The 14,869-nt window shown below is 35.1% G+C and overlaps 1 protein-coding gene across 7 annotated transcripts in view; it reads left to right on the top strand.

Moving 5' to 3' along the window:
- VPS13B (vacuolar protein sorting 13 homolog B) overlaps positions 1–14,869 on the top strand; it is a 418,409-nt gene that overhangs the window by 264,455 nt on the left and 139,085 nt on the right. For all 7 annotated transcript variants that reach the window (XM_086881610.1, XM_086881633.1, XM_086881628.1 and 4 more), the window contains exons 31-33: positions 1,524–1,727; positions 10,399–10,525; positions 12,172–12,315. In XM_086881610.1, coding sequence (XP_086737736.1) covers positions 1,524–1,727; positions 10,399–10,525; positions 12,172–12,315 — 475 coding nt within the window. The remainder of the gene's footprint in view (positions 1–1,523; positions 1,728–10,398; positions 10,526–12,171; positions 12,316–14,869) is intronic.

Here is a 14,869-nt window from a genome sequence, read left to right as displayed (position 1 = left end):
GTGTGGAAAGTTGACAAACACATTCTTAAGTTTTAAGAAACCACATTTAATTTTGAAATACCGCTACTGACATAACAGATTTTTAGTGTGTTTCTGCTAAGCACTTAAGAAAGTTACAGGGACTACTGAACAATGCCATCACAGTGCCTCACCAGGAATGACTTGATCAAAATGGTTTTCCTGTCATCCACATGCCTCTGTGGGTATATATGATTAATTACTTAATTTTCTTAATTGCTAAAATACTCCACTAGTGACAATGGCAGTGTATTAGCAGTTGTAACTGTTATTTGTATTTGGGCAGCACTGGCATTACACTTTGAAACAGATTGCATAGCTACAGTTTGCATACCTGTACTCTGAGTTTGCAGTTTGGGATGTGCTACATTAATAGTTATTTGTGTTTAGATTATTAGCATCAAATTCACACAAATTGCAGAATTATTAATTCTCTGTGAAGATAGCAGCTGTACACTAAATCATTTTGGCCCAAGACAAAAACCTTGAATAGAACAGTAGATTGAATGTCATATGCAAATAAGGATCTTAAGGATCTTTCAGAGGTATGAAATCAGTAAAAACAGACTACAATTTGTGATCATAGGTTGAATAAAAAAAAGTTAATATCTCCTTGCTCCCTTATTTTGAAAAATAGCAATAATATAATGGTGAATTTTTATCATAATATCAAATGAGCAATGTGCAGAAGGCTGTGTTTTTCCTAGTATAGAAATGGCAAGATAATTTTTTTTAGCATTTCCCAGTGCTTATTAACAGAACATGAATGGCAATAGGAAGCTCCTCTGTTACTGGTCACAGATAAAATTAAATGGTCTCAGCACCCTCTGCTCACTTAATAGCTCATGAATGTTTTGAAGTTGAGTCTGACTGTTTCCAAAACTCAGTTCAAGGCTGAAACACTTTGTAAAATCTAATGTAGTAGACTTTAAAGGAATCTACAAGGAATGTGGTTGACTCAAAAATGCTTTTTTCTCACTTGTTAGAAGAATTTTATTTGAAAAACTCTGTGCTGAAATACAGTGGTAAAATGATTGAATTGTTTTTCCATCATCTTGGAATATTCTTTTTAATTTTTATTCTTTGATGAATTTGAACAGTGGGAAAATTGGTTATATTTCTTGGTTATACTGATGTGTAGCTATTCTTTTTGAGGACTTGGATGTGACATCCTTTATCCATTCAGAAGATATGAATCAGTCCTATTTCCCCACAAGGTTACTGATATGGATCTGTTTGGAAGTGCAATGAAGTTGATGCATTGATCTCATATCAACTTTGGTACATCTGGCTAAATTTAAGAATATATTCATTTGCAAATCTCCCATTGAATTCCATAGCAAAGGCAGATGGGTATTTTTTAAGATTTGAAATTAAAATAATGCTTACTGTAGACAAAAATTGCAAAATTTATACCTTCATTTTGTTAATTTGGGTCTTAACAATTATCTGATTGGTCTGATTTTGACCTTTGATGATTTCTTTTCTTTTTTTTGACATTACAGGAGGGCACTAAATCTAGGAATTCTTCGAGACCCTGGATCAGAGGTTGAAGACAGACAATATCAAATAGATCTTCAATCTATCAACATTGGTACTGCTTATTGGAATCAGTTGAAACCAGAGAAGGAAAATGGAAAAGGAGGGGTTTTGACAGAGACTGAGAGAAATTCTCAAAATCCAGCACTTGAATGGAACATGGCCAGTAGGTAGGGATTTTTTTAAAAATTTACTCTTTTCTGAAATTGCATAGCACAAACACTGCAGGGAGCATGCACGGTATACCTGAATTAAATAATTCAATTCTGTTTTTGCTTTACACTGCAAGCACATTTCCCTGGGGTTTTGGGTTACATATTTGAAATGCATATTACTGTTCCTGTTTCACTGTAGTTATTGTCTAGTTTCTGTGTATCTTTGCCTCCATTATAAGCTCTTCTCCAAGTGACTTACTGTCTGTCCATAAACATAACTCCAGGGCTGAGACTTCAGCTTGCAAGTCTCTATAAGCAATGTGAGGTTCTGGTTTGGGATTTTTATTTTGTGTAGGGTGTGTTTTGGTTTTTTCTCTAAACTTCTTTTGTTTGTATTTTTACAAAGCTTGAGTAAAACCAGCTTAGACATTTCAAAATTAGAGAGAGATAAAGTAGAACATTTCCTATTGATTCTGAACTAGTTTTAGCACTTCTATAACTTAAAACAGATGAATTTTGAGAATGAGATATTTCAGCTAAGTCTCCTTTATTGAGTATTGTATATGGGCACACAAAGCCCCACCCTCTGGTTAAACTGTGTTGAAAGAAAAAGCATGCATACACTTGCCTGCTATTTTAAATTTTGATTTTCTCAAATATAAAATCTGGGGGATTGGTTGGTAATTTGTGAAGATTTAAAATTTTTATTTTGGTTTTAATATACTTTTTTTTTTACTTTAAAATTCATACAAGTAGTTTAAAACTAAATTTAAAGACTGTAGCAAATTTCAGTTTTCAAACTGTCAGGAATAAAGTCTGATGGCCAAAAGCAAGCTTTCAAAAGTAATTTTGTGGATTTAGAAGCATTTCTGCTAGTAGATGCCTCTTTGCCTATACATTTAGCTATTTGTTTTCATATAGACATCCTTTCTATCTAATTTTTTCACAAACAATCTGATTTTTATGAGATGTATGCATAATTTTATGGTTCCTAAGATACGATTCCTATCTGAATTTAGGGATGAGTTCCTAAAAGTGGTATAGAAAAACAGGCAGAATCATCTGGAAATAACTACTTTTGGTTTAATTTTCAGAAAAATGGGAGATGAGAGGTGTCAGATTTTTCTGAAAGTAAGGCAAGTTGTAGCAAAAGGCTACATGAGGATGACACACAGACTGAGCTTTGTAAGTGATGTATTGATCCCAGGCCAAGAGGGCAGATAAGCTCACTCTGGAGGAAAGCATGCAAGAAAAAGATGTGATCAAAAATAAATTCCAATTTATTGAAAAATAGAGGGCAGGAAAAACAGTTCTATCCAAAGAAATGATAAAATGCCAAGGAGTCACAGGAGTGCAGATAAAAAATTTAACATAGAAATAGATTCTGGTCTTTATTTATAAGAACACGTGATTCTTTCCTGTCTTAACAATTTGTTTTTTAAAAACTCATATAATTCCATAGAGGCTTTTAATTTTAAATTTCTAGCCTTAAAAAACATGTGTGACTTTCTAGTTGGGCATTGATGTTGGACAAGTTCCCTGTTAGGTTCTCTTTGTCATAGAATTCCACATCCAGAAAAATAAGATTACGTTAATCTCCAAAGGACTTGCAGCCAATTTGCAACTTAAGCTAATATAGCAAAATCAGCCACTGAGAGGTTGGCTTTCCTTTTCCTTGCCATTGGTGACTGAAATCCTACTGCCAGCACACTCTGAGCTTTATGGTTATACATTCAGATAGGAAATCTGGTGGGGTTCCTGAAAAGCTAATAGGACAAGGAAAGCAGCTGTTAAGGACAATCTTGAGTTCTCTTTTTCTTTTTTTTTTTCTCCTATAACTGCTTGGACATGCTTCCTCAGCAGACTTCCAAAATGAAGTTTTATTAGAATACAAATAAGTATTTTTGGTTCAAAATAGCTTTTGAATGAATCTTCTACTTGGGTTTTAATTTAGAACAGTTGTAAATAAATATATTAGGTTTTCCTTTCTGGTGTGCGGTTACAGAATTTTAATTCTGACTTGTTTTCAAGAAAAAGTATGAATGCTTTCTTACCCTTTTTGTTTTAAATTTTATATATTTAACATAGTTTTTTCAGGATCTTTGCATTTTTGCTTTTTAGTTAGCAGTAAGTTTTGCTGTATCTGGGTTTATTTTATGACCTGTGGAAGGGATGTGCTGAGAACTGGAAGAACCTGCACTGAACTCTGCCATCCATGGCACTATTTCCAGCATGCACCAAGAGGGCAGCTGCAGGGTGTTTTACGTGGTGCTTACTGTTTTTAGGGTAAAGTTTATCATAATATTTACTGCTTACTGTTTTTAGGGTTAAGTTTATCGTAATATTTACTGCAAATACCACAAAAGCTTTATGCTTTAATCTAATTCCCATACCAGTTTTTAGAATCCTTTAGGTTTCTTACACATGTTTAACCTGGGACATAATGAATGTTTTTTGCTGAGTTATTTTAGGGTTAATTTCTTTGTTTGGTTTTAATATACTTCTGTTTGTTCTTACCCAGTGTTATGGTATATTAGGATCACTGTGTTTAAAGATTATTCTTTGAAATCTGTTTCCCTCATTTTTGCAATACTTTAATGCTATGAGGGGCAGTATAGAATCCAGTCTATATCCAGGATTTTCACAGTTACTTTACAGAAAACTTCAGCATAGGTAACAGCCATTCCTTTTCCATTCCCATTTGTAAAAGCATTACTGCATTATTTCAAAATAAAATTGCAAAAAGTTTGAAGTAAATTATATTGTAATTTAATCTACAATTGAAATTTGGCCTCATTTTAAAAATTTGCATGAAAATCAAAACATTGTAAGTAGGAGATCTATGGCTATCACACAAACAAGTATCTGGAAGCTCTTGACATAATTCATCATTTAAATATATCATTTAAATGCTTTAACAATCTTTAGTCTGAAAGTAAAGCCTTTGAATTTTCACACCACTTTTTCTGGAGTTCAGTTCTTCTAGTACTTAATGTGTTAAGGGGTTGATTTTTTTTACCCTCCCGACTTTTACATTGCAGTTTGGAAAGCAAGCTGTCATTCTCTAAGTTGTTGAATACTTGCAGGTGTTGAGTGTAAGCTTCTTCAAGAGAGGTTATAGTGAAATGCTGGTGTGATGCCTCCTGTGTCTCTGCAGGTCACCCCAAGGAGAATGGGGCAATTGGAACACTCTGCTAAGAGTGGATGCAGTCTTGCAGAAGAAACTTTCTAGATGCTATGCTGTACTGAGGATCAGAGATCATAACTCTTTCCATTATGAAATGTTTATACTTCACCATAGATGTTATAAAAAGCTCCCTAATGGTGTAATATATAAAAAGAATACTGGAAACAGTCAGACAGTTCTAATAAGGTTATGTACAAATGAAACCTGTCCACATTTATTCCCTTTACCAAACAGCATGTGGGGAACTGGGACTACTTAACCAAAAGAAGTTTTCTTGATTGAAAACTGCTTTTTCAGCTTGCAGATCTCCTCCTCCCTCTCCTTCCACTCAATGGAAAAAACAACAGCCCTGAAGGAAATAAAGAAATATATCCTCTCTTGAGGCCTCGCCCCCATCCCTGTGCAATCCTTCTACAGCTCCCAGCAGCAACTTCTGCTTCCTGCAGTCTGAATAAACTTTGTTTAAAAAAAATAATAATTGAGCTTAAAAACATTACTTCTCTGTGTGGTAACGAATTGAGTGTGGCAATATACTGCGTTACGGTTCTGTCCTTGGCATACCACCATCTGGAACAGCTCTCATGGAGTACATCAGGGAGCCAATGATCTGTTGTACAAAACTGAACAAAATACCACTGCAAGGATCCTCAGAAAGATTTCCTGCAAATTTTTCTTTGAATAGCTTTCATTTTCATGCTTCTTTGGAAAGTTCTTGGCAGCTTGCCAAGTTCTAATGTGAAAGACTAGAAAAAAAATTGATCTGTGGGTCTTTGTGTAAGAAAGTAGGGGCATTCCCCTTGAATCTTATAGAATAAAATGCAATGCATTTTTTCGCAGTAATTTATTTTAATTGGTGTCTTTTATGGTACCTGAAGTTGTGCTTGTATTCATACTGTACAAAGCCTTTCTCAATAAGATGGGGTGTTTTTTATATTAATCCACAGCAAAGGAATGCTGCACAGCATTCTTCATAAGAGCTAGTTTTACTGAGGTCTTATAACACAAAAATTGGAATTCTATTACTAGCCAGGTATTGTACACCTGTTCATTTTCTAATTTTGGTTATTAGATTGTCCTCAAGACGTTGCTGTGCCATTTTACTGCCATGTAACATGGCTTTGCAACACCTCAGGGAGCTCAAAGGATGTGAATTAGTCATTAGTAGTTAACTATCCTAATACATTCCTAATATATTTGTATATCAGGGATTAGCTGATTTAAACAGCTACATGGGAAGCCAGCAAGAGAAAATTCTTTCATAAGTCTCAAGTTAATGTGCTATCTTAAATAACATCTTCTGACGTTTTGCATGCCTCAAGACTATTAGAGAAGACTTTGACTATGTGGCCTATTTCATGCTAATGTTTTTTTTCTTTTTCACATCACAAAATTCTCCATGAGGACTCATCTTTCTGTAGCTAGTAAAATTACATGGTGTAAATGTGCTTTTGATTGTTATTCATGTATTGAATGTATACAAGTTTCTCCCTGCCTTACAAATTTTTAAGTATATAAGGGCTCAAAGTCTGGATTCAACAAGGTATTATTAAGAAAAAAATACAATTAGTAATAAATTTAAAAAATCCAGATTTCGCATCTAGGTTATGTTTAGCTATTACTGGCCATAAATTCTGTTTGTTTTGATTAGTGTTTTCTACGTGAGAGTCATAGTAGTAGGACTTAATCCTACTTGTGCATTTTCTCAGCTTATCCAGTCTCACATCATCACATCTCTTTAATTAGAGCAACATCATCTCGTTGGCAGTCCATCCTCTTTGTATAAATTCAACGTGCTTCTGACTGGATATAATCAAATACTGATGATTTGATTTGATGTAATCAAATAAAGTTGTTGCTTCCATTGCAAAATTCTGTTCTTCACATTTTTTTTCTCTCTTCTTCCCACAACATATTTTGTTATATTAATCATTAGATGTCTTGGTTTTGCGCTTCTTCAAGACCCGGTCTTTCCGTTTCCCTTTTCGTGTCATCTTTCATTTGCACTCCCTGTTCAGCAGACTTTACTTATCATGCCAGTTACTGACACATTCAGTGTTTTGAAGAGGCACTTTCTTGACCACTCCTGTGTGTTGTAAAGGTGTTTGCTGTGAGCATTCACATTGTTATTGCAATGTTTTATTTGAAATCCTTCAAAAAAGTTAATTTCTATTATACTGTAATATAAAAACCATAAGACAGGTTGCCACTGTATGGATATCATTACCTATGCTGCTGTTAGTGGTTTACTTTTACTTCCCTGTCTGTGGGTGTGTTTTTTCTTATACTTAAATTGTAAGCCTTTGAGGACAGAGACCATTTTTGTCCTGTGCTTTTGCAATGTGGATCTTGTGGTCCACATAACCAGAGTTTGTTATTGTGCAGATAAAGCCCAACTTCTGCACTAAGGCACCTCCAAACCTTATCACTGTTCCTTAACTGCCTTGTTCCTTTGTGTTAGCATATGGTCTTTCAAATGCACTTACTTTTAAGTGTAGATGATCAACTGCTTTAACATCTCTAAAAATACTAGCTTTTCCTTTTTTTTTTCCAAGACAAATATATAACAGATGCATAAATGAACCACGGAATGAATGTGCTGCAGACATAGAGCCATCATTACGCTCTTCACAATCAAGTTTTTTCATAAGCTCATGTGGCGTACACCTGTGTTAAGTTAACGTTGCACTTAGGTGCAGTGTGGAAGACTCAATAATTCAAAGTGGAATTTGTTTCTTTGTTCCTTTTGTGCTCTTTCTCATATCCTCTCCCTTCATTATTTACTGTGCTCTGTTTGCCTTCTGTTTGTACTTACAATTATTTTCCTAATACTTGATTTGGCTGAGGTTCAAATTCACCCACAAGAAATTCAGAAAGTAGTAAGTAGAGCCGGATAGGGACAGGACATAAGGATGATTTTAAAAATATAGTATAATAAAGCAGTGATCAATATACAATACCAAAAATGTCCTTCAAGATGCAGTGTACTGGTTAGCTACTAGTATAAAGTATGAAAATTAAGAAATGGGAATATGCATAAGCTAAAAACTAATATAATCAGTGATTGAAGAGAGCCAATTGAGGGTTTGAAGTTCAACAAATAACTTGCTTTTACGGCTCTGTTTCATACATGAAAATCATACTATTAGCATTTCAAGAAACTTTAAGCAGAAGTTTTCTGGTATAGCTAGAAAGTACAGCTGCATGTTCTTTTATGGAATTGTCCTGCTATTTAGGCCTTTCATTGTCCTGAAAAAAAAAAAAAAAAAAGGCATTTTTTTTCTTATCCCATTGAGAAGGGGAAATAGGAACTGGGTAGAAAATTATTTGGTTTAAATATAAAATAAAGGTGGTGGCAGAGAGAGAAACAATTGTAAAACTCCAAAATCTAAGACTATTTTCTCAGTTTGAAGATTTTCACTAGCCACTAACAAGTCTGATTTCTAATTTGGGGATCTAATGAGACTAACCTTGCTCTAAAAGACATCATTAGAGATAACAAAGCTGTAGCTGAACAAAATGTTAAAGCTTTTAAGGTAAGATGGTAGTTCTGTCCACTCACCAATTGGCTTACTCTTAAGCAAATTGCACACTTCTTATGTTAGTGTGCAGCCTCCTCAGCAGTGAGGGTCATTTGAGGCAAAAGTTTATTAGAGTTGTGCTCTGCCAATATTAGCTCTGTGGCATCTGCTTTTAACTTCTGTATAGTGTTGTCCTAAATAAATTGAAAAGCCTTAAGTCCTACCTCCACTGTATAATTTATATTCTCTTATAGGTCACCATCCTTTCTACATATTTTGAAGACAATTATTAGTAGAATTTGAAGCATCAAAACTAAATTAGCCTAAGCAGTAAAATGAATTCTGTATCTTCTGCAGTATGAATTTTTTATCTTTTGCAGTAGACTGAATTCCACCTCAGGTTATGATATCTATTTAATTTATTTCCAGCCTAACTCTTGGCTTACAAACCGTCAGCATTGGAGATTGTTTGGTTTTCTACAGATGGTTCTTACAGAACCACTGCCAGACTATGAATCACAATACACCTTTTAATCAAGAGATTTCAATACCTAGTCAGCATGCAGCCAAGTAACCACTGCATAGACAGGCATATAATAAGCATATTGGTTAATAACATTAACATGGATATCTCTAGCTGATGGTAGACACTAATTCTTTATTGCATAGTTCATGTCTGGCTCACTTGTGTGATTTACGCTGATGCCTGAACAGCCATGCGTCCATTAGAGATGGCAAAATCTCTATTAAAATCTCTATTAAAGGTAATACAGGGAAATGTGGCTGACATGCTGATGGAGAGTTCCACATGGATCCATTAACTTCTTCTCTAAGGCCATGTACTTTGTTCTTTAAACTTGTATTATTTCATAGCTGACAATTTTCTATTTTATAAGTATAGGAAAACTTACCTCTGACCTATAACTTTATGATGATTTTTAGAATTATCCTTGGTGAAATGTGAGTATTTGATGTTGCTACAAACAATAATAGATAAAAAGAATTATCAAAAACTAACTTGATGGAAGGAGTCTCCCTGGAATTTGAAGTGTATCCTCTTTTAGAGGCTGAACACCATCTTGATCTCATTACATTTTTTTCCCCTCATCAGAGGCTCTCAGATGGCATTTTGCAGCAATAGTTTATTTGACCTGACCCTCAGAAGATTCTGGCCATTTGGAACGTGTTGTCATAAGCTATTAGTGATCTATCTATAACAGTTGTGCTTCTAGACTTACTATTTGGTTAAAGGTGGGGGGAAAAAACCCAACAAAAAAAACCCAAAACTAAACACCTGGCTGGAAAATAAATTAAATTATCAAGTTTAATGACACAAATATTCTTGGTAAGTAAATGTTGATATTTAGCTGAAAAAACACCAAGAACAAGCAGTGTCAGAAGGAATGGAGGAAGACTGACATCCATCTCTGTTTTTTAAATGGTTCTGAACATCTTGCAGAACAGTTACTAATTTCATGTGGGAGTCCTAGTGTTGTGTGGGATTCGCTAGTTTAATTTTTCATGTATTTTGTCTCAGCTTTGCGCATATTTCTTCAACACAGACTTTTAATGCACAGATTCAAATATTATGTAGGCTTCAGAACAGCCATTTATAAAGTGAAGGGCATCCACAGGCAAGTTTTAAAATTACTGATAAGAAAGTTCACATCTTTTTTTAATTATTGTGTATAGTGCATTAAACAGGAGAAGAAGCAATGTCAAGTGTCAAATTTGTCTACCTGGAGATAGATTGAAGAGTCAAATATTTAGACATGTTTTTCCTGTGCAATGAAAATTGAAATCTGCCTTCAGGATTGGAATTAATATGATTTACAATAATGGTATTTGATGATTATAAAGTAGCAATCAAACACCAAACTGGTATTGAAGATGTTTTTTGCTATGTGCTGGGTGTAATTCTTGCCTCTCTACAATTTATAATGTAATTTAATCTTTACTTTTCTTTCCCTTTGTTTCCTAGCATAAGACGGCATCAGGAAAGGAGAGCTATTTTAACTCCAATTTTAACAGATTTCACCGTTCGAATAACTGCAGCTCCTGCGATTATTTTCACAAAAATTGATGCTGCAGAGAATTTACACCCAGAGGTTAGTACAAAGTGTCAAAAGAAGTAGCACAACTTTTAATATGTGGATAATCTCACCATTCCACCATTTGAAGAGTTCAGGTGTGTTTTCAGATTGTCAGCTGGAGAGAGGTCACGAGCTGAAATGTTCTTTCTATGCTGGAAAAAGAATAGCATTCGATATTAAATGCCAATTAGACAGAGGCAAATAAACCTGTTTTCAGTTCCAGAAATAGGAATCCTTTAATGACTTCCAGCAATATTTTTTAAAAGTTTGTGATGGAAGGGTGTTAAGAAGAGGTGCAACATTAACAAAACATTGTATTCACAAGCTTAAAGAAAATTCTTTTCATAAAGAAACCTGAAAATGCAATCTGTATACTATCTATAATAAGAAAGTTAAGCTGGGTTCTCTTAGCCTGATTTCCAAGATGCCAAGTTGCCACTAAGCATCCACCTCCCTACCTTTGCTTTGGGTACTCCTAGGTACTCAGATTTAACAATCACTTTTGCTGGTGTGTTGTTCAGCTAGTTAATGGTAAGTCTGTGAAGCAAGTTACACACAAAAGTTATTGGCTGACTTTTTGGCATTATTTTATAGCTCAAGAACATTTCATATAGGGAAAATATCAGAAAAATTTGTCATCTCATAAGGATAATTTCCCTTAAAAGCTACCTCCTGGGAAGAGCAAAATTGGTACAGGAGTTTAAAGAGTACTAGATATGTATTGCAACATGCAGTGGGTGTACATTGTTGGAAAATAATAGCTAGGGGACACAAAGAGAAGAAATCAACAGTTTCACATTTTGTGTAAAGGGTCATCAGAAGGGCAGATGGAAACTTATTCATTGTAAAAAAGAAATAGGGAGCCCCAGTATGGTTAGGATGCATAGAAGTTAGTTGAGTTAAAAAAAAAATTAAAAATCTGAGCTTTGCTAATGCTTATGTTCAGGAATTTTTCTGTACGTACATTCTTCTTGTTATCTGTTCCCTGGATGACATTCCATCATGAAGGGAGAGGTCTAGTTTAGATTAGAGCTTGAGCGCTGTGCAAACTTCTCATGAGACAGAGCAGTTCTTCTCCCCTTCTGCATTGGTTCTGTTTTTCATCTCTTTATTGCTTGCCAGCAGTGGTGAAGATCTTTATTTGTGCAAGACAACACCAATAAAACAGTGGCTATTCAGCTAGTGTTGCCAAGGTATTAAGAATGGCTTACAAGCAAAGAGAAATCAATTAGATTGGCTATCAGTGAGTTCCAAGACATGATTTCATTATAAATCAAGCAGAGTTTGTGTTTAAATTTTAAAAAAACCAACAAAGTACATCTTTTTCTTGTAAGGAAAGGAGAATTGGAATCAGTGCCAAGGACACTCTGACAGCCCACTGATACAAGCAAGAGATGGAAGCAAGGCCTTGTGCATGAGATGCTTTTCTTGCAAAGTTTGCTTTAACAGTTCTGCTGCTAAAAGCCATGCAAAGAATAAGTCACATCCTTTAGAAGCATGACACACCAGTTTCTCCTAAGAAGACCACATTTGTACTATATATATAATGTTATATATAATGTTAAGTATTGGCTACAGCAGGGACCCACAATACAGTTTTATAAAAGATGAAAATTATTTTCCCAATAGCTGTTACCTAATATTTTCCCTTAATTTCACAGGAAATTTTGGTCTGTGGTCATTCTTTGGAAGTGAACATGACAACAAATTTGGACTTCTTCCTCAATGTGGCACAAGTGCAACTTCTTCAGCATCTGGTACAAGCTAATATGGTTGGACTGGAACCTCCCAGTAGCACCACTGAGGTAGGTTTTTCCCTGGTTTGCAACTGGATTTTTAAAACGTCCATCTGGGAAGTACTGTGGCTCTGAGCAGGTGTTTGTACCATCTAGAAAAAATATAGGTAAAGGAAATAAATGTTTTTTGTTGTTAGTATGGTCTGTTTCAAAATGCATTCTGACATTGATTTAAGAATAAAATGAGTGTTTACAAGAATATTATTCAGTAAATGCTATTATTCATTATAGTGGTTCTGCAACATCTTATGTACAAGGAAAATTATCTTATGTAATGTAAAAGGAGAATTATGTAAATGATGAAGGAACCAAATTTTTGAGAAATAGGTTTTTGAGATTATTTGGTGTTGAGCTTTTATCAAATCTTTCCTATTTTCTTGTGAGCTCACATGCTACACTGTACTTCACTAAAGCTAGTAAACTATAACATTTTCTCTGTGCCTAGTAACAACTACTCACATTGTCTTAGGAACTCAAAATACTTGTATTTTCAATACAAACCTCAGTTTGTACTGAAAGCCAATCACCGTGACAGACTAGTAAGTTTAATATTCACATTTCTGGACTGATGTAAAAAAACCCCACAAAAAATATAAACAAAACAAAACAAAAAAACAAAAAGACCCACAAAAACAAAAAAAAAAAACTCCCAGGAAAATAATAGGGAAAAATTTTACCCTATGAAAAAATATGTATTTCTTATCTTCAAATCCTGGAATCTAGCCAGGCTGACAGCATCTTAAAGATAGTAGGAGTTAATACATGACAAAGCACTAATTCCACTGGAATGGCTGTTGGACCTGTTGAGATACCTTCACAAATAAGAACAAGAGTTAGGGAACGAGTTATTGAGTGAAACACAGTCAGCTATTCCAAGAATCTGGCTAATGGGAAACCTGGAGAAGATTTTCTCTTTCCTTTCCTGAATCTCACAGTTTCAGCACTGCACGTGAGTCTGGGTGGAAGCGAGGAATGCTCTAGAGCAGCCAAACTATTTACATTCCTCTCTCTTCACCCTGTCAAAACCCCAGAAGTTGTTTGTTTGTGCTAATCTAGGCACCACATCACCCCCCATTCTTTTATCACTTCCCAAGGATAGAGAAAAATAAAGAACATTGTTTTATTAGCATTTGGAAACATGAAAGATGTAGAAAAGAAATGTGGTATATTTTTCTTTTCCTTGGATACTTTACAGACACAGGGCCTCTTTTGGAGATGAATACTGTAAATTATATATAGAAATATCTTCAATAAATTATTTGTAGAGCGCTGTTTTCCCATTGTCAGTGGAATGGACAGAATCAGAAGATGTGAATAGATGCCAAGAATTTAAATTTTGAGTTGGCTTTGTGCATAAGTGCTGCATGACTTACTTGGACTGTAAAAGCTTGAAAGGAATTTGCTACAAATTTCAGAAAGGCTTTTGTTGACTACATCCTGAGATACTTACTTGCTCTTCATTCCCTTGCATCACTGCTGCCTTGCATCGCTGAGGTCTTCTGGAATGAATAATGGGGATATTTCTGGCTCAAGGTGTTTGCCTTGTCTTTAGTAAGTCATAGAACTACATCTGGATTAACTATACTGGAAATATAAATCCATTGGTTGGTTACGTTTTGTCCAGCTCTTCTTCATTATTATGTAGCTCTATGTGCCTAAGTGAAGCCACCCCACCTCTAATATATGCACATTTATTATTATTATTATGGTTCTTCTTTAGTCAGAAGAAAGAAACATAATACACTGATTGTATGCTGCTGTTTTTGTCTTAGTGAATGAAATCAGGAGTCTGCAAATAGCTTTACATACTTCACACCTGCATATTATTTCATTGCAAGAATCAAAGCATAATTTAGGTTGAAGACACTTCTGGAAATCATTCCTTTGCTCCAAAGAAGACTAATGTCCAAGCTAGATTAGGCTTTTCAGAATGTTGTTCAGTCAAATCTTTCTTTACCTCAGAGGAATGACCATGAGGATGATTGTTCATTGCTTAATTACCCTTGCTTTGGCATAGTTTTGTCTTTATATCCATTCAAAATTTTGCTTGATAAAGCTTTCAATCATTTCCTCTCAACATTTCACAATACATTCCCAAGAAGAGTCTGACTTAATCTTCTTCATAGCCCTGCTTTAAATAAATGGAAACAGTAATTAGATGCGCTACCATCATCCTTACCCTTCTCTTGTTTTGTCTGAACCTAGCTCCCTGTTTTTATGTGCTTTAACCTTTTAATCCTCTTGATGATCCCCTGCCCATTCAGGTTTGTCAATCTTTTTCTTCTGCTGTTGAGCTCAAAGACAGTGCTCCAGATGTTGACCCGCAAGCACCCCACCATTTCACCTCTGATCCAGTGGCTGTGCTGCTGCTAATGCTTCCCAGGAAATGCTCAGGCTCCCACACTATAGAGACAGTCTCCTATCACATGTTCACATTGTTGGCAACCAGGACTCTTGGGTTCATTTCTGCGAAGCTATTCACTAGCACTGGCCTCCAGCCAGTTTTTGATTTGGGATTTTACCATCTCACAGATTCACAGAATCATTTAGGTTGGAGAAGACC

This window comes from Cyanistes caeruleus, chromosome 1 (genome assembly GCF_971803275.1).
Source record: "Cyanistes caeruleus chromosome 1, bCyaCae1.hap1.1, whole genome shotgun sequence".
Classification (NCBI taxonomy): domain Eukaryota; kingdom Metazoa; phylum Chordata; class Aves; order Passeriformes; family Paridae; genus Cyanistes; species Cyanistes caeruleus.
Note: the sequence above shows the minus strand (reverse complement) of the source record. Positions and strands in the feature narration are given on the sequence as shown.